The sequence below is a fragment of the Rhyacophila brunnea genome, unplaced genomic scaffold, assembly GCF_057557595.1.
Source record: "Rhyacophila brunnea isolate RB1 unplaced genomic scaffold, BYU_Rbru_1.0 scaffold_7, whole genome shotgun sequence".
NCBI lineage: Eukaryota > Metazoa > Arthropoda > Insecta > Trichoptera > Rhyacophilidae > Rhyacophila > Rhyacophila brunnea.
The window spans coordinates 41,789,432-41,809,657 of NW_028233339.1; the positions used below are offsets into that span (position 1 = coordinate 41,789,432).

The window sequence follows — 20,226 nt, forward strand, 5'->3', positions numbered from 1 at the left end:
TATAAAATATCTATAATTACGTATGGTTTAATGCAGTGGTGCACAACCTATTGGATGGGTCAATTTATCCATTTTCTAATTTTTAGTGGGTAAAAGTGTTAAAAAATAATGATATATTATACTAGACGAGACATACATTTTATTATTTTTAATTTATTCATAATGGTGATGCTACAGGCCGCAGTTTGTGCATCACTAATGGCATAATTTTTGTTATTTTATAGATAAATGAATATTTTTGACTATTGCTTGGATTAGGCAAGGTTTATTTGAATGAAAAAAAAATAACAAACACTATCTACACATTGTAGTCTTAGGCGTAAAACCCACTTAACGCAGCAAGTGTGGCTCTCGCGCAAAATTTCACAAGTGGCGCGTAAATCAACGAAAATACAACGTAATAAATACGCCAGCGCCCACTGGATTTGACGACGCATTATGAGCGCCCGCCGCATGAATCATCGTTTTTGGCTTCTCGGCGATACGAATGAAAGAAAATACAATGGAGTCCATTCATTGCACACAGCGAGCGAAATCACGCTGTGGAAGCGTCGTCGTTCGACGGGCGAGAAGTCATTATTTAATAACAGAGAACTCTTTGTTTAATTTTATTCCGTGTCCTATATTTCGCTGGTTGAATAATGTCGTCGTAAATATTAATTACAAGCCCGAAATAATATAATATTTTTATTGCTTTGTTATGAGAGACGCTGTAATAATAATTATTTTGTGCTGCTTGGGCCGCTTATTACATAGGTGAAGGGTAATGCGCGGCAAGAGACGTGTGATTATGGTTATGAATAAACGCTTCATACGCCGATATGGCCCGCTCGACGCGTTCTATGGGCACTATCGCTTAGTTCAATGAAAACAAATACGTTTGACTGACAAAGTTTAGTGTACATTATTTATGTCAGATCTTAACAGCCTACCTCCACCCTTTGCCACTGATTGATACAAACCGGTGACGTGTGGTGATTTTTGCTTGACAGTATGTCGTTAGTTAAAAAAACTAATTACTATATGTTACACATTATCATACTAAGATTTAGGGTATTGTCTCAGACGGAGGTAGTATGATGTTGTACATTGCAGTCATTAGTAGTACATAGTTCTGAAATATTCTAAAAATATTTAAGTAACACAATATATCATTAATAATAAAATAGAACTTTAAAAGTACAGTAAAGTTAAATATAACACACAATTGCACAATAAAAATATAACTAGTAAATAGTACTTTAACCATTACTTCTAAAGATGCTTTGCATCTACTTCTATGGACCGTATGCCACTAATATAAACATAACAATAAAATTGAGGCAGTAAAAAATGAACACAAAAATCACATCTTTAATAATTTACATCTGTGTTAAAGAAACTGGTATATTATGTACCCCTACTAATAACGGTGTGCGTTAAAAATTTGAAATGGTATGTGGATGATTTTTTTTCTCATAAAAATATTATATTACCTGTTGTGTGACTGTGACAGATATAATATAGCAGTGGCAAAGGGTGGAGGTAGGCTGTTAAGATTCGCCATAAATAGTGCACATTAAACTTTGTCAGTCATACATATTTGTTTTTATTGAACAGACTACAATTTAAAGATGGTGCTGTTTAGTTTTGAAAAATCAATTAAACCCTACCTAAATCAAACCATAATAGGTTTGGTATATTTTGGGCGATACAACTAAATTGTGGGTACGTTTTCATTCATACTTATTTGTTTTCATTGGATTACGAATACGTATTATACATATTGTTGGTTATTATTTTTAAATTCATAACCAAACTAGGTATAATAGATAAAAAATATTATTCTACCTATAAAATATCCAAAGTTATGTATTATTTAATTGCACAATTTTAGATATTTTATAGATAGACGAGTATTTTTTTACTATTATCTATTATGGCTTGTTTTGCTTTTTTACAATTATCTAATTGAATTTTGAAAACTAACCAGCACCATCTGGAAATTGTAGTATTATTTCAATGAAACAAATACGTATGGCTGACAAAGTTTAATGTGCATTATTTATGGCGGATCTTTACAGCCTACCTCCACCCTTCGCCACTGTAATATAGACGATATCCCATATTTCCAAACAACCATTAAAATTTAACATTTAATGTCTGTTAAATTTGTATGTATAATATTATTGTTTTCAAAATACCTGCCCCTAAAAGGGGTGCGAGCACGTTATAAAATTGGGAAGCACAGATCTAGATAATACACTATAAATAAAAAATAAATGCATTAAAATTGCTTTTAGCAAAAATATTATGAAAGAAAATTTATTTCACAGATAAATTTTATTAATATTATGACATAAGGTCAGATGCTTAGTCATACTAAATAACTGCATAATATTAGGCAATGGAAGTCGGCCGTTTAACGACTACCGACACTACTAAATTTAATAATGGCAGAATTGAGAAACACAAATGAAAGCTATCGAAGTATATCTTATACAGAAATCAAGTAAAAATGGTATTTCGCTCATTTTCACATCAGGTTCATTATATCTTGTGTACAAATAAATGAAATAAAATACTATATTTTCTTGTATCCTGAGGACAAATATACTTATATTATCGTGACAGAAGCCACAAACAATCCTTTGTCACGGAGTAATAATTAGCGCAGGCAGTTAGGTAAATAAATTCAATGATAAGTAATGACACTCTGCAAATGGTCTATAAGTAATGCGAGAGTGGTGTCAAACAACGTGGAGAACTAATAAATTTTTGAAAAAACCACACAATGTTAAAAATGTTAGAAACTCTGATTCGGCGGTTGCCAAAAATAATTCTGCATTACTTATTGTCAGCAATTGCTTTCGTACCGAATACAAACAAACGAGTAAACCTACTGGTAAATGAAGGTATTTGCTTTTTCATGTGAAGAGTTGGATCTTTCGGTTTCGATGATTCACAATGAAAGGCAACTTTCTGGTTAACGAATGTTAACAGCGTAACAAGGTCCCTCTTAGTCCCATTATCACGGAGTTCTTTCACTAGCGCTTGGATATACCAGGAGCCATCAGTGGTGTTGCGCCATGACAAGTAACCGGGAACAGTAGAATAGCAGATTAAGAAATCGGCTTGATTTGGAATTTTGTAAGATTTTGCAGATCCACCGTCAGCCTCTGTACGTTTTACAGTTACTCCCGCATCAGTAGAATCGCCTTGGCAAGCCTGGATGAAAAATATTTTCGGTTTTCCAGCCAACGTTGGGCACTTGTCTGCCGTGAAAGGTTCCCAGATCGATTTGGTTTCGTATGAAGCATCCTTGGCCCATACGAATCCTTCATCGCCATGACTTAGAACACAAATAACAATACAATCATGTTTGGTGTGATCCACAACAGAAGCGATGTCTTTAATCGTCTTGAGGACCTTATCTGCTGTGTAATCGGGACACACCGAAACATCGAAATCAAATTTCATCTTAAACACTTCTTTCAAATTACTGCAGTCTTTATCCGTGCCGTCCCTTTTCTTAAGTTTTGTGTGTTCGTCAAAAATTTTGTGGTTAAAAATAATAGCCATACCACGTTTCTCATGGTTCATGTTATATAGGATTGCATCTCTTTCCGCTGCCATCCGAGCTACAACAATTTCCCCATGGCCTATAACGATTGGTTTAGCGTCGTGCTCATCCTGACGATTATTACCATTTTGGTCTTCATTCTTAGCTCTAAGAATTGCACTGGAGTCGACAATATCCATTTCAGTTTTGGACTCCATATTGAATCAGCGCTCCAAAGAAATAATGTTAGATATTATTCTTGTTAAGTAATGGCTTTTGAGAGATCAGGAAACTTATGCTTTTTTTGAGAGGTGTATTTTATGAACCAAACAATTTATTTACTTTCCAGCAACTTACAGGTATCAATTTCATATATACGAAATCATTTCTCTCGTCACCAAATGTCAAAGTCCGATTCTGATAAAAAGAAATAAAAAAAATATTTTTATTTGTACATTGGAAACATTTCACAAATATAAAATTAAAATAACGAAAACTGCATATTCAGCTTCAGTACAAAAGGCAAATTTTCAGGAAATCCCGATTAGTCTTTTCATCATCATAGTTGCGGCACTTTCTGAATTCTAACAAATTCCATAATTGACTAAAATAATAAAGCTATATTGATATTTTTGTTTGGTAAGGATATCGTAGGCACAAAGCCCACAGGAAACAGGGTAGACGTCACGAGGCATATTACAAGGTGCAAGCTGAGGATATCGTAAGGGCTTTCCGACTTCATAATTTCGAGATTGATTTGGGAGATAGATATCTTATTTTCGGAATTTGTAGAAAAAACATAACATTGATCTACAATATGGTATTTGAAAATCTTAATACTTTCTTTTGATACCAAAAACAGTCAAAGAATAATCTTTTCTATGAACTTATCGTTTGACTGGGATCCGCCAGTCAAAAACTATTTTTTATGATATACAGTACTCTCTAAAACATATAGGGTAAGAGGTACAATGATGGGCCAGTTAAGCGAATGGCTTGCTTTGATTGGTCAGAACAAGCTTATTAATGCGGTTTTATTGAAATGCAATTTTTTTTCGTGTTCACAAAGCATGTATATTGATATATATGTGTACATATTTTATAATACCAAACATGATTATTACAAAAAATATAAATGAAAAAAAAATCGCAAAAAGTACAGTGATGGGCCACGCTCAGATAGTGATCGGCCACTTTCCAGACAGTGATGGGCCACCCGTCTTTTTCTGCATAAATTAAATAACTAAGGCATAATTTTCAATAAAATAATAAATCAACATGTCTAATCTTATGATATAATCAACAAACATACTCCTTTATCTCACCGTTGATGTAATAAAAGAGGATAGAGTGACAGAGAGTGTATTCTAAGGTCTTAGAAAATTATCGACCTATCTGTTGAATACTTCATCACCTGAGTCACTAAATAAAACATCAATCTCAATTGAGACATGGACCTGCTGAGATTTTGGAACGCAATTTGAATGGAAGCTATCTTTATACACTGAAAATTCTAATTTACTAAGATGTTTTATTATTATTTCACAAATCGCACAACGATTTTGGCCGCCATTTTTTAAACTATAATTTTTGATTGCCTCTACTTTCAATTGCCTCATTAAAATGTGTGGTTTTTGCCTTTATTCTTTTTATCTAATGTTTAAATTAGAACAGTAGATATATTAACCATATGTTCATTTATTTCTTCCATGCGTTCAGTATCTATTTCCATGTTGCATTCTCTGACGGCACTGACACGTTAGATACATTTAATTGGGTTATATTTTCTATGCTCTTGCTGTTGTCAGATAATGACTTAATTTGATTAAGTTTTTCCGCAATCGGTAAGTATGGTATAAAAATGTTTTATCTGTTTACCTCAGCTAGTATTTTGAATATTTTTAAGCTTTTCTTCAGTTTAATTGCCCACTACATTCGTTAAATCTTTAAGGATGAAAACAGCATTTTGCGATATTTTGCAGCCTTAACTTAAGGAAAAACAGTTATATCTATAGGCTGAAGAATCCTAGATGCATTAGGATTATAGTGCTATAAGATGTATTTCAAATAAAATTTTAGACAAAGCTCACTAACTTGGTAGATAAGATGTGACTTATGCCTTTCGATAAATAATATAGGAAACTCTATTCACAGAGTAACCAGATTCGGATAGAAAATATTTCCAATGTATTGTGTATTGATCATAGTGATCCCCCATTTTTATGAAAGTATGCAACAGCATCATCTATTGTTTTAACATCATATTTAAACTTAAATTATTCAGTATTTTGATATTCTGAAAGAAATGGGAAGTTAAATGTTTCTAAATACAGTGATCGGCCAGTACAAATTCAGTGATCGGCCACGTGGCCAACGACTGTCTAAAATTAAAATAACATAAAAATAAAAACAGCAGGTACCATAGTGCATTATAAATATTGTATTTAGCATAAAAAAGTTAACTAAAAGTAAAAAACCATTTTTTCAGTCATGGGCCAGCCCGGCCCATCATACAACTGCTATATATATTTAGTGCAGTAAATGGCCACCCAGCTAGATGTGTCATTTTAATTTTAAATTGTCGTAGACTTAACATAATTATATGTTTGAATATCCAGCATAACGATTATTAAATAAAAAGTATAATTAGTAATATAGTTAAAGAGATCTTACCTTCCAAAGTATGTTATTTCCTTAACAAAAAGTTAAGCAATTGTCAGACAAAATACAAAACGTGTGACTTGGTATACAAAATGGTCAATTATAGGGTCAGTCCTGCTACCTATACAGGAAATAATGTGCTAGAACCAAAGTATATGATGTTGTGAGTCACATATAGGAACAAATACCCATAACTTAGGTTTTTAAATACCTATTTTTTGTGTTTTACTGCTGAGTGGCCCATCACTGGAGGGTGGCCCACGATTGTACCTCTTACCCTAACGTACGTTCATCGCAAAGAATATCTGCCTCACTGGTTGTGTCAAGTGATTTACTGTTTAATATTTAGTTAATAAACTTAAGTTTAGTTTTATGTACAATTTAGTAAATACTTGATTTTGATTATAAATAAATCTGTAATATAAACTATTTTTACGAAATAGTACTTGTTTTAATTTTTACCATATTTTGTATGTATGCACTATAATCCTCCGTTTTCACTAATTGGACACCTGTCTGGATTTTGGGGTGACGGATACTGAGAGAGTATGGTACATATTCTACGTAGCAATATTTTTACTAACATGCTTTGTTAATCCAATATGGATAAATTATGAGTGGGAGTGTAGAGGAACAATGGATTCACTCCGTCCAATCTTTGGGACAACTCCAGGATTTCTACAGCATGCTTTTTCTGTAATGTCGTCTTCAAAATACTGGTTCGTTTAGTATGTGTTTTCATAATATGCATGCGTATTATTCTTGTCCAACAGTCCCATTCGGTATAAAAATATTTTTTTAAAGATGTTTTGTATTAAGTATGTTTCTGAGAATAATGAAGTTATTAAGTCATTGGACGCTGAAGACGCACCTAGCGCGTAACGATCAGGCGGCCGATCAATGTAATTAGCGTGTTATTTATGTGATAATTAAAAAGTAATTATCTACTCAGCAGTCAATGTGTTAACACATAATATTATTCACTGCCGGCTCAAACCAATATTGTCAGCTGTTGTTGATAATAAGGATTTTGGTAATTGTGCCGCAGATGCCGTCATGAGCTTTTATAATATATTTTTTACGAAAACAGTTATAGCCTACATTCCATGTAGGCAATTATAATAAATACCTTTTTTTGTAGGCTTTTCGATCCAATAATTGTTAATTTAAAATTTTCATATATTTTGATGAATCACAAACTAAGATTATATTAGGTAGGTAATGTTAGGTTGGGATGGGTTAGATTAGGTTAGGTTTGGTTTGGTCTAAAAAGAAAGTTATAAAATCTCATGACGTCATTTGCGGAACATTTACCAGGATTTTCAATTGAATAATGGTAAACTCGTTCAAAAGATGCAATAACACAAAGAGATTGGACTTCTCTCACAGAGGTAGCACACAAATGTCAGTGTGTGCTCGTTTTGTGAGACAAAGTTTTATTTCTCTGAAATGCAAGGTACACTTTGCTGCAAATGGGCCATACTCGGACATAAAAACGCCCCACTGAGTATTTTTTTTTATCAACACAAGCTTACAACCAATTTATGATAAACGTATTTGCATTATAAAAAGTTCCCGCACTAAAAACTTTATTAGGATTCAGGGTAAGAAAGAATAATGCAAATGGAAGTAAGTATTTTATTTTTAATAACACAAAAAACACAATATTTTGAAAAATTAAACATAAATCAGTTAATAGCAAATGGTTAAATACTGGAATAAGAAATATGGTCTTGTTTTTACATATTGTTCTATATAAAATAACATAGCATTATTGTTTAGATAAAACGGTTTAATAAAAAAAAAATAATTACAGTTAATTACAAACAAAAAAAAAAGTTTATTATATTACCTACCTATTTACACATGTGTATTTTGAAAATATTTTATGAAATAAAAATATAACATGGGTTCGTTTTTGACATATTGTACATATCTATAAGCTGCAGGCGAATAATAATGTAATGTAATGGCAAATTTTCGAAGTTCCGCAGACTACTTTTTGTTATCCGGACTTTCATGAGACTTGGTATCTTATTAAAAAATCTTTGTTGGGACCGTTCATCGAAGACAACAATTCAATGCCTTCACCTAGAATATTTCCCTTTTTTTCTAATTCTCGAATAATATTATCTAAACTAGTGATTTTTAATGCCTGTCGACGATTTCTTTGATGAAGATTTTTTTACTTTTGATCTAAATAAAGAAACTTTACGCTTTAACATAAACCGTCGAGGTGTACAGGGAGAACCAAATGAAGTTGCTGGTAGAGCGCTATTTTTCGATTAATCATCAGAGGTAACGTCAACATCCATCTTTTCCAGTGTTGGCGGGTTGTGAACCTTCAGCATTGACTGAAAGAAATACATGAATATATTGCAAAATTTTCAAAAGGAACTTTAGGCAAGTTGTTATAGAGATATCATTTCATTAAACTATAGTAAAATGTATAAAATGCACAAAGTGTTTACCGCACCTGAAGTACATTAATATAAAATATCGATGGTATTGAAGACTCTTTCAGCCGGATAATGTGTCCACCTCTGATGAAATCACTTTCCAAGAAATGCTTCCCACACAGTAATGAATATTTAGATGACACCCAGCTCTCCCACCCGACTGCATCAATCCACAATTTCCGAAGAACTTCATTTTTCGGAAATCTGAAATAATTAAATTTATATAACATTATAAAATTGCTACATATACTCCATTACATACTACATATAAATACAATTTTTTGTTTGGTATTCTTAAAAATATATTTAACTCTGAAATGAAATATAAAATCTATGTAATTAATGAATGTCATTAACTAGCACTAACAGTTTTACTTTGAAAAACACATTGTATATTTTGGATTCAAAATAATATTATGCATACGGCCCTGGATTTTTCGCAATAAACAACCATTTGACGTTTGATGTAAAAGTTGTGAATTGTTATTGTAAAAGATCTTTTAGGAAAAACTATCAATGTATAAATAATTAATAGTATGCATATTGTTCCGAAATACTGTTACTCATTTGTATTCTTCCATTAATAAACACTTTTTTACCGAATAATAACATAATAATACAACACTTATTTGTAAATAAACGTAAAGAAAAATGTAATATTATTATTATAAATACCTGTGAAAAGATACGCCGGCATTTCTCCTGGCTTTGCATCCTATTGCACTGCAAGAGACCATGGTTTTTTTTACTTAAAACGTCGATGAAAATATCTTATTTCTTTCAAGATCGAGAGATTAACAATATTATATCCGCCATGTTGTTTTACGACACGAACTTGAAGTAGCAGCTCCAGAATACCAATTGTTTTTCTCCGATTCGTATTTTTTTGTACATAAATGATGGCGTGTTCCCTCTCCAGTCTTCAATCTCTTTGCAATAACATAATATTTAAAAAATGATCCAACCGTCTAATCGGTGCTACTGGTGCTCCGTCTTCTTTATCTGACAGTCGCCATTTTGGAATTCAGCTATCTTTTTGTCATCGAATTGTAGTATGCGGTCCAAGACATAGTATTTTGTCAAAAATTATAGGACGTTGAAAATGTAAGTTTTTAGTTTGTCACATAAACATAACGGAGAATTCGATAAATTCCGATGCCCTGCTTTATTTAAACACCTCTTACGACAGAAAAATGCTAATCGGCGAATTCAATTAATTCAATTTTTCCATTTAACCTAACCCAACCCAACCTAATCGGTGCAGTTAGGTTATGACGAATACAACGGCAAACACATTTTGAAAATAGCCGATACCTATACTGGATTATTTGTTAGGTTAACCTAACCACACCCAAACTGTGCCGGTTGGGTTGGGTTGGGTTAGGTTAGGTAAGGCGGACCAAAATGTACTATAATTATAGTTCGGTTGGCAGCACTGCGCTCACTGAAAGATGGCAGCGAGCGACGGCGGGAAACCAGTAAAAAGACCCGTCTAATCGACCAAGCTAACCTATAGAAACAATATTTCAAAAATTACCTGAGTTTTAAACATGGGCAGCCACACCTTAGAAGAAAAGGTGAGTTGGCAAGTTTGATACAAAACCGGTTGGAAACCTTCCAAATATCTAACTCAACTTATAGAATAGACTGAAAATATTGAGACCGAAACATCGAAATATTTCTAGAACTTTCAACTTTAACCATAGACTCATAGACTAATATACTTATAGACTAATCTAATATGTCTTTAACTTATCAGTGTTGCCATATTTTGAAAGTGGAATTATAGTACAGTGCCTTCAAAATTATAGTATTTCGGCAAAAAATATAGTACGCGTTGAGTGACCAATAATTTTCTGCATTTTGAATAAATTAAACGTGGGGTAAGTAAATAACGTCTTGTTTTCTTAGACAAAATTCAAATGTTAAGTCAGTGGTTTCCAAAATTTATGTTACTACGCCTCCCTTTTAAAAAAATCTAATCTAGGCGCCTCTCCTCCCTTTATTTCATTAAATAATACAGACACCTTTTTAAATAAACAATGTACCTACTTCTGAATACAAAAATGAAATGAAAAAAAAAACAAGGTTTTACTACTTATATTACATTAATTTTTGACGAATGTGCTTGTTTATTAGCACAATCAAATTCAATAGTAGTCAATCCAAATGCACCTTCGTTCATTCACAATAATGGATTCTATCATGGACCCCACATCCCGAAGCGGACCCCCCGGGTGAGGATTTTTCAACCAGATTTTTTAAAATATTTATTAGCTCCGAAACAAAGCAGCCCCGTAGGCGACTTTTTTTGCTATTAATAAAATAATGATGTGAAAATTGCATTAGCAAACTAGCCAAGAACTCAGTAAATAGATTTTTGTTTGCTTCAATATATATGGCGTAGAAATCATTTAAAAGAGGAGACATGGCGAACTATTTTTTTTTTATCATTTTGATTTCCTAAGCTCCAATTTTTTTTATGAATGCCTTCACTTTGTCGTTTTAAATCAGTGAATGCATTAGTGGTCTTTGGATTGATTTATTTACACATTTTTTTTTTAATTTCAACCAAATAAACAAGTTTAACAACAAAACTATAGTTCTTAAAGAAATTTGCCTCAAATTTCAACATTTTGATTAATTTGACCCTTTTATTTCATTTTTTACGAGATACCCATTGCGCTGCACAATAGTATAAAAGTGAGGGATTGTAAAATTAGTCTCTATATTTGCATTAAGGTTTGCATACAACCTTTTATAGGACTGTTTTTTTGTGTAGTTTATAACTAGCAGCCGTTTTATAAACTATGCATTTGCAAACTGCAAACCTGTGGCTACATAAATTGTGTTAAACTTTTCGCGCCTCCCAATTTGAAAATCGATGTCTTAAGTAAATAACGTCATCTTTTTTAGACATGGGGATTATTTTTTTTTTGCTTCTCACAGATTATTTTGTCGTTGTTTTTCTTCTATTGGCAACCTTTTTTCCGATTTCTCAAAATTATAGTATTTTGGGCGTACTATACCTGTTTTATATCGTACATAGTACGCAGACGAAAATTATAGTACAAATACTATAATTATAGTACGGTTGGCAACACTGTAACTTATCAAGTGTTGCCTTATCATAATCATGGCCTTATCATAATCATGGCCTTATCCATATACAATATACGTACAAATTGTATGAGTAGAAAGTAGACCGTAAATGGTTTGAGATATGACGTTTGGTTCAGTGTATCATTGAAAATCAAACCGTTCTCGGACCATCAGAAATGGTTTGACATGAAACGTCAAACCGATTCGGACGATCCATAGACTAAAATGGCAATCTATCCGTGTTGATAAGCATTATTCGGCATTTATATATCGTGAGGTGTTCATATTAATATGTTAGACCAGGGGTTCCCAACCTTTTTGTACTCTAGAGCACATTCTAAAATATCGGTAGGGTGGCGGGCACCACCTATTTTTAATCAACAAACTCCTTCCATAACTTCTCATTTTCCCATAATTTATTTTCTTATATTCATAATTTTGAATAAATAATAAACAAAAATGTTTCAAAATAATAAAACTATTATTCAAATTGCACACAGAGAAATAATGTATTTATAAAACGTAAACAATGTAAACAAAAAACACAAATACAAAGAAAACATTTTATAAAAAAATAGAATATCAATATGTCAATGTGATCTTTGGCATTACATATCATTGGCCAGTGCCTCATAATTAGGAGAGTATGACGATAATCCTGTTAGCAAACAATCATAAAGATGCTCATCGGTGAGTTGAGATCTATATCTTGATTTTAATCTCAAGTTCTTATTTGAAAACAATGATTCGCATAAATATGTCGAATCGAAAAATGATTCAATTTTACATGCCGATTTTACTTTTTTCTGTCCACTGTATTCCAAAAGTCCTCTGATATTAAGGATTTAAGCAAAATATCATTCTTAAGGTCCAAAATTTCTAACTCTAGTTCTTCTGTCTTACCTTGAACAATACATGCGTTCCATTACATTTATTTGGCAAGTAAAATGATTGATACAGAAGGAAACAATTGGCTCGATATCTGTAAACTGCAAAAATCACTCTTCAAATTGTTTTTTTGACACTTGAAGATGCTTAATAAATAATGACCCGTTTAATTCATTGATACCTAGCATTTTATTCATATGTGGGAAAAGCACGAGAGAATTGATCTGCATAATCAAGTGACATCAACAAATCCAATATAGCTTTAAATGACTTTACAGAGCTTATCATTTCAACTATGTTTTTGTCTTTACCCTGCAACTCGAAATTTAAAAAATTCAATTTTTCCATAATGTCTGTGAGAAATCCCAAATCAATCAGCCAGCGAGAGTTAGCTAGTTCATCATAATTTTCCTTTTTATCGTTAATAAATATTTTTATTTCTTCAATTAATTAAACTCACAAAAAATCTTGTAAGAACCTTTCCTTTACTGAGCCAACGTACTTCAGTATGCAGAATAAGATCATGTTTTTTATCTTCAGTATCTTCTAACAGAGTCTTGAATAGTCGGTGTTGCAAAGGAGCTTCTCGAATAGAATAAATTGATTATTTTTGTAACTATTTTCATAACGTGTTCAAATGGCAATATTTTACAACACAGAGTTTCCTGGTGGATAATACAGTGGTATGACATAAAAATTGAAAAAGATTCATCCTTCTTGCAGAGGGCAATAAATCCTCTGTTTTTACCTACCATTGCTGGTGCCCGATCGGTGGTTATCGCAGACAGCTTGTGCAAAGGCATATTTATTGACTTGGCGTATGTTCTGAATGTATTATAAATATCCTCACTCCTTGTCTGTCCTTTCATAGATAATATTTGCGACATTACCTGTGAAGTTACTAAATACCATTCTCACTATAAGTGCCCATACGCACTTGCGGCAGGCCGCCTATCGTTTTTTGTATGGAAAGTGCGATATGTGGCAGGCCGCTGCGGTTAGCCGGCATACAAAAAACGATAGGCGGCCTGCCGCAAGTGCGTATGGGCACTAACTGCTAACTGTGCGGTGTCTAATATATCTGTTGACTCGTCAAATTGTAGTGAGAACCAGTCACATATTTCCAAGGCAGTCTTTAACTGAGTTTGTATGTCTGTTGAAATCGCATGTATTCTTTTTCTGACAGCGTTATTTGACAACTGTAAGTCTTGTATTGCACGTATAACACGTTTGTTAGAAAATCCATCAAACAAACAATCGGCACTAGTCAAAAATAGTTTTTTAAACAACTCACCATCAATGAAAGGTTTCTTCATTTTTGCGAGCATGTGAGAAATTTTGAAAGAAGCAATGGTGGCCTTTTTAGAATTTTCCACATGTCTAGTGAAAACAGTCTGTTGTGCAGTTAGACTTGATTTTAGTTGACATATTTTTTTCTTTCTTACTTCAGATTTAAGTGGATAATTCACATCAAAAGTGGCATGAATTGTCTGAAAGTGTCGTTCAAAATTATGCTTTTTCAACACTGCAATACTACTACCACACAACAAACAGACGCATTTATTTTTCACATTAAAGAAACAATATGATTCTTACCAGTCAGTGTTAAAATTATAGGTTCGTTGTCTTTTACTCGGTCCACTCATTTTAGAACTATATAGAAGGAATATCAAAACTCCTAATTCGTGTTTCGTCAGACGAAGATGTCTCCTAGCTAACTGTCGCGACCCGAACGGGGCAGCAATCGCAATCACAATGACAACAACGTGGTTCCAGGCAGGGAATGCTATTTGCACATCACTCCTTGTACACGCCGAAAACCCGAACTGAGCAGATGATCGCCGAAGCAATCGGGACGGTACGAGCACGTGACTATCGTCACGTGCTTCGGCGTTCATCGGCTCAGTTCGTAGCGTTCGTTCACTTCGGGTTTTCTGCGTGTGTCAGGCTAGCGTGAAAATTCTGTCTCTGTCGAATAGTGGCGGGCACATACGAATCGTTCCGCGGGCGCCATGGTGCCCGCGGGCACGGGGTTGGAAACCCCTGTGTTAGACATTTACACCATAGAAGTTTACTTGAATTATGTATATTATAGATTAATAATCAATACCTATTATTCATAAGTAACCATACGCGAACAAGAAGCCGCTTTTGGTCTTATTATCTCAAAATCCAACCATATTTTCTATGCAAAGAGTTCGATTTAATATCATTACTATAATAATTATTGTCAGACCAAGAATTTATTATAATTTTATTTATATTTTGTAACGGAGATTCTAAACTACAAACTGTGTTAAATCAACCAGGAATGAGCTTTATATAACATACCCGACGAATTTTATCAATTTAATCAGGGCTTTTTTTTTAAAAAAAAAAGGTGCCAGAACTCACTAAACTTCATGTCAAGCTTTTTACTAAATAAAATTATATTCAAATGTCACTTAAATGAAATTTAAAGGAGCTATGCCAGGAAGCGAACAAAAAAAGGTTGATTTTTACGATAATTTTTTATTTTAGTCAAAACAAAGCTACAGAAACAATAAAATACATACATTATATTTGAAATATATTGTACAAATAAGACTAAATAAGACTAAATTTAAAATATAATTGTAAATACATAATATGTAATGTATTTATTTATGAACTTGAATAAAAGTTTAGAGTGATTTCCAAAGTTTTTTCCAATTCTCGTCTGATACATCATCTCGATTCCTTTTCTTAGTGTTAGAGTCTAAGGCCGAATGTCTTCATTTAAGTAACCACCTATCAACATAATTTGAAGGATCGAAAAGTGTCAAGGGTGGTCCCACGAGTTTGATGAACAAGAGTGCCGAAACTGTTTTAGTGTTTAACGAAGCTCTTGTTGGGGTAATAATAAGATTCATTTGCGAAAACCCCCGTTCACATTCACTTGAAGAAATGGGAATAGAATTCAGAGCATATACCAAACGCAAAAGTTTTTCAGAATTTATGTCTTTTCGAGAATGTATTCGCGAAATCCACGAATCATTTCTCGTTCATCTAGTTGTAGCCTGATCGAAATTTTTCTAATTTCCATCTCTCCAAATGTCAACCGATTATCAATGTCTTCAGGCCAATATTTTTGGTCAAGTACGCGAGCCCAAAGTGCAAACTCAACATCTTTATTATCTAGCAGCCTTTTTTCAATTGACGTTTTCAACGTGGAATAAAATATTTTCGGATCAATAGGAGGATCATTTTTAGAAACTTTTTCGTGAAGTAAAACTCCACGAAAATGCAGATTGCTTATAGCAGCTGCAGCACATTTATAATAGGGTCCAAAATTCTGTTTTCTTTCTTCAAAAACTTGAACGAGTTCATTTATTTTTCGATTTGCAATGTAAAGGTTCACATTGCGATTTTGTAGGTCCAAACTAAGTTCCGAAAATTCTTGGAGAGTGTCGCACATCAATGCTAGATCCAATAAAAATGCTGTTGATGTTATTTTGTTCTTTAAGCCACTGTAAGTACACTTGTCATTTTTATCTCTTGTAGGGTCATTCATCGCTTCTTCAAAATGACGCACGAGGGATTCATAATTATTACACACAGCTGAAACTGAACGAAAACTAGATGCCACCCATCGGGTACTTAAAACTCTTCCGATTTTCAGTACCTCAACGCCTAGTTTTCGGCGACGCGTGGTATAAAACATAAAGCTTATCAATAAATGACTTGAATCTATTGATCCCTGAAATTTTCTTTACAACATCACTTACTGATAATTCTAATCTGTGATTAGTACAATGCCAAACTATAATTGAAGAAAATTTTTCTGTCAGCAAAATTTTCACTCCATTTTTAGAACCTAACATCACAGCAGCGCCGTCGCATGCAACCGAAACTAAATATTTTTTTAAATATTCTTCTGTCATCCCAAATAAATCAAGAGATTAGAGTAATGATTCAAATATTCCTTTTGCCGTTACGTCTTTAAGTTCAATCAAATCCAAAAACAAATTAATTGGTGAATTCATTCCAACACTTTCGACACAGCATCGAACATACACATCATCAATTATCAAAGAAATTATATTTTTCGATTGAACAATTTCTTTGAAAATATTTTTTCTCATTTCATCACATTATATGATTTACAATGTTAATACATGCGTTAGTGGAATGGAGAATATGACCCATTTCGATCCCATTTAGTTCTTGGAGATTAATTTCACTTTCAAACATATTTGAGGGTGGAAGGAGTCCGCAGACCAGTGAAATGTGTAAATAGCAGTTAAGACAGTTAAGAAAACCTAAAGATTACAACATTTTAATAATCACAATATTTTAATATATTTTATTTAATGTTTTAATAATCAGCAAAAACGCGGCCGTGCGAACTGACATATGATCGTCTTCCACCGGCCAAAGAAATACTCACGTGTCGGATGTCATTTGTCGCATCACAGGAATGAACGAGTAAACAGTGCATTCCTGTCTTTGTGTCGTGAGAAATCCATTGTTGAATTGATAACGTTTGTACCTTAATCAAATTTCGCAGACAAAATTCCAGGAAGCGATCCGCAGCGTGAGAACGTAAACAGCAATAACTTACACACGCCACGGATAGCATTTCCTTTGTCTACTTTCAATATAAAAACAGACGTGGCAATCCAACAAGAAATCAGTACCTTAATTTCGCTCGTCTTAATAACACGCCGCTCGCTTCAACGTTAAAATAACTTTTATCACAAACACTATCGTCGTAATCTAATTTATAAACTTTGTATTATTCAAGCTGTAAATTGAATTTGTAATTTGTGTTAAGGGATAATAAATTTGGGGAATTACTTTTATACGCATCAAAACCTTCTGATTCTATTCATACCTACCCCTCATCACACTATCCCTTGTTACAGTGGTGACCCGTAAAGTAAAATTCAATTCATTCATTTTCATTTTACAGACTTCGTTTAATTTTTTGTTAACTACTATTTTACTGTGTTTGTGAGAGAATTATTTTTTCGTTGGAGCTCGTTTTCCCGCGCAGTTTTCAACATCCGTTTTCCCGCGTTAATTTTCTTAAATTCACTTGCCTTGTCAAGATGCCCAATGGACAGTTCTCCAGCGGGTATGGCAGCAATGCCGGAGGAGAAACGACAACGCCAGCACCAGCCCAGCAGACCACACCTCAGATCAGCCGCGTGGCAGTGAGGATCCCACCATTCTGTCCAGAAGACCCGGAAATGTGGTTCTGCATGGTGGAGCGAAGCTTCGAAGCAGCTGGCGTCACGACTGACGCGACCAAATTTGGATACATCCTGGGAGCTTTGGAATCTCGTTACGCTTCAGAGGTTCGAGACATCATCCTCAACCCACCTCGCGAAGGAGCCTACGAGCACCTCAGGACGGAGCTGACGAGAAGGCTGAGCTCTACCCAGGAGCAGAAGACCAGACGACTACTGGAGCACGAGGAAGTTGGTGATCGCAAACCATCACAGTTCTTGCGCCACCTACGTTCTCTCGCAGGAGCAGCCGTTACTGATGACATCCTACGCACGCTTTGGATGGGTCGCTTACCACATACCATGCAATTGGTACTGGCGACACAGAAGAACGCGGATCTCAACAAGGTTGCAGACCTAGCTGACGCCATGGCAGATTCCACATCAAAGGCATCCATTGCTGAAACCACGATGGAAGACCTGTGCGGCATCAGCAAGCTGGTGATCACCTTGCGGGAGGAAATCTCAACTCTTCGCGAGGAGCTCTCCAAAGAGCTCGCAAGAGGAAACCGACCATCAAGGCCACGTCACCAGTCACGATCAGCCAGCCAAAGGAGGAACCATTCCCGACCGCGAGACCAAAGCCACAGCAAACCTGGCATGTGTTGGTATCATCGTAGATTCGGCCAAGATGCGGAGAAGTGCGTCACACCATGCACCTTCAACAAGGGAAACGCCACGGGCAGTCGCTAAGCGCGGCCAGCGATTACAGCCCTACCTCCAGCCGCCTCTTCGTCACCGACCACGCCACGAAAATACAATTCCTTATCGACACCGGAGCGGACCTTTGCGTTTTCCCACGCACGAAAGTACAGGGGCGCCGACCAAAATCACAGTACGAACTTTCAGCAGCAAACGGATCTGTCATTGCTACGTATGGCAGTATCTCACTGACGCTGAATTTGGGGTTACGAAGAGAATTCACCTGGAAATTCGTGATTGCAGATGTCACCAAACCCATTATTGGTGTTGACTTTCTAATCCATTTCGGATTGTTAGTCGATGTCAAGAATCGCAGACTGTTGGATCAGACGACTCAACTTACAACCTCTGGACGCCACAGCAGCACTGAGATAGCAACTGTCAAAACTGTCGCAGGTAAATCCCTTTATCATGGATTACTGCAGCAGTTTCCGGATCTCACGCGCCCAGATGGAGCTGGTAGAGAAGTCATCCACAACACGAGACATCACATCCGAACCACCGAAGGACCTTCTGTAGCTCAACGTCCTAGACGCCTAGCTCCCGACAAACTTCACATCGCCAAAAAGGAATTCGAAACCATGACCAGACTTGGAATAGCAGGACCATCTGAAAGTTCTTGGGCGTCACCCCTTCACCTGGTGCCCAAATCTGAAGATCAATGGAGGCCATGTGGTGATTACCGCGGATTAAACGCTCGAACCGTACCTGACAGGTACCCCGTGCGTCATATCCAAGACTTCACACAAACATTGCGTGATAGGAAAGTTTTCTCCACGATCGATCTGGTGAGGGCATACAACCAAATCCCAGTGGCTGAAGAGGACATTCCGAAGACTGCCATCACAACACCCTTTGGATTATTCGAGTTTCCATTTATGTCGTTCGGCTTGAGGAATGCGGCCCAGACTTTTCAGCGCTTCATTGACGAGGTTCTGCAGGGTCTGGACTTCTGCTACGCCTACATAGACGACATCCTGGTAGCCTCCACAACAGAACAAGAGCATCTTCAACACCTGGAAATTTTGTTCAAACGCCTACAGGAGTACGGCCTGGTAGTCAACTCCACGAAGTGCCACTTCGGAGTATAGGAAGTTAAATTCCTTGGCTACCTGGTTTCCAGCACCGGAACTCGACCACTTCCAGATCGTGTCAGCGCTATTCGCGAATACACCCGCCCAGACACTCAAAAAGGACTACGACGGTTCTTGGGAATTTTGAATTTCTATAGGAGATTCGTCCCCAAGGCCGCAGAAACGCAAGCTCCACTGAACTCACTCCTGCAAGGAAAAACTTCCAAGAAAGAACCTATCATCTGGACACCAGAAGCAATCGAGGCCTTCGAGGAATGCAAGAAGAGTTTGGCGGAAGCGACGCTATTGAAACATCCGAAAAGTGAGGGGACTCACTTAGCGATAATTAGTGACGCATCCGATACTTCCGTTGGCGCAGCACTTCAACAACGAGTTGACGATCAATGGGAACCACTGGCATTCTTTTCGAAGAAACTAAGTCCAGCGGAGAGAAAATATGGCGCTTACGACCGCGAGCTTTTAGCTATCTATCTAGCTGTCAAACATTTTCGACACATGATAGAAGCTCACACGTTCACCATATTTAC

General features: G+C 35.4%; 1 protein-coding gene across 1 annotated transcript; it reads right to left on the minus strand.

Moving 5' to 3' along the window:
• Positions 1-1,736: 1,736 nt before the first annotated feature.
• On the minus strand, positions 1,737-10,393 carry LOC147064902 (caspase-1-like). The gene is made up of 2 exons (XM_085958256.1): positions 10,199-10,393; positions 1,737-3,958 (listed from the first exon to the last, which is right to left on the minus strand). The coding sequence occupies exon 2, from the start codon at positions 3,757-3,759 to the stop codon at positions 2,827-2,829; it is 933 nt and encodes a 310-aa protein (XP_085814382.1). The 5' UTR covers positions 3,760-3,958; positions 10,199-10,393; the 3' UTR covers positions 1,737-2,826.
• Positions 10,394-20,226: the final 9,833 nt, after the last annotated feature.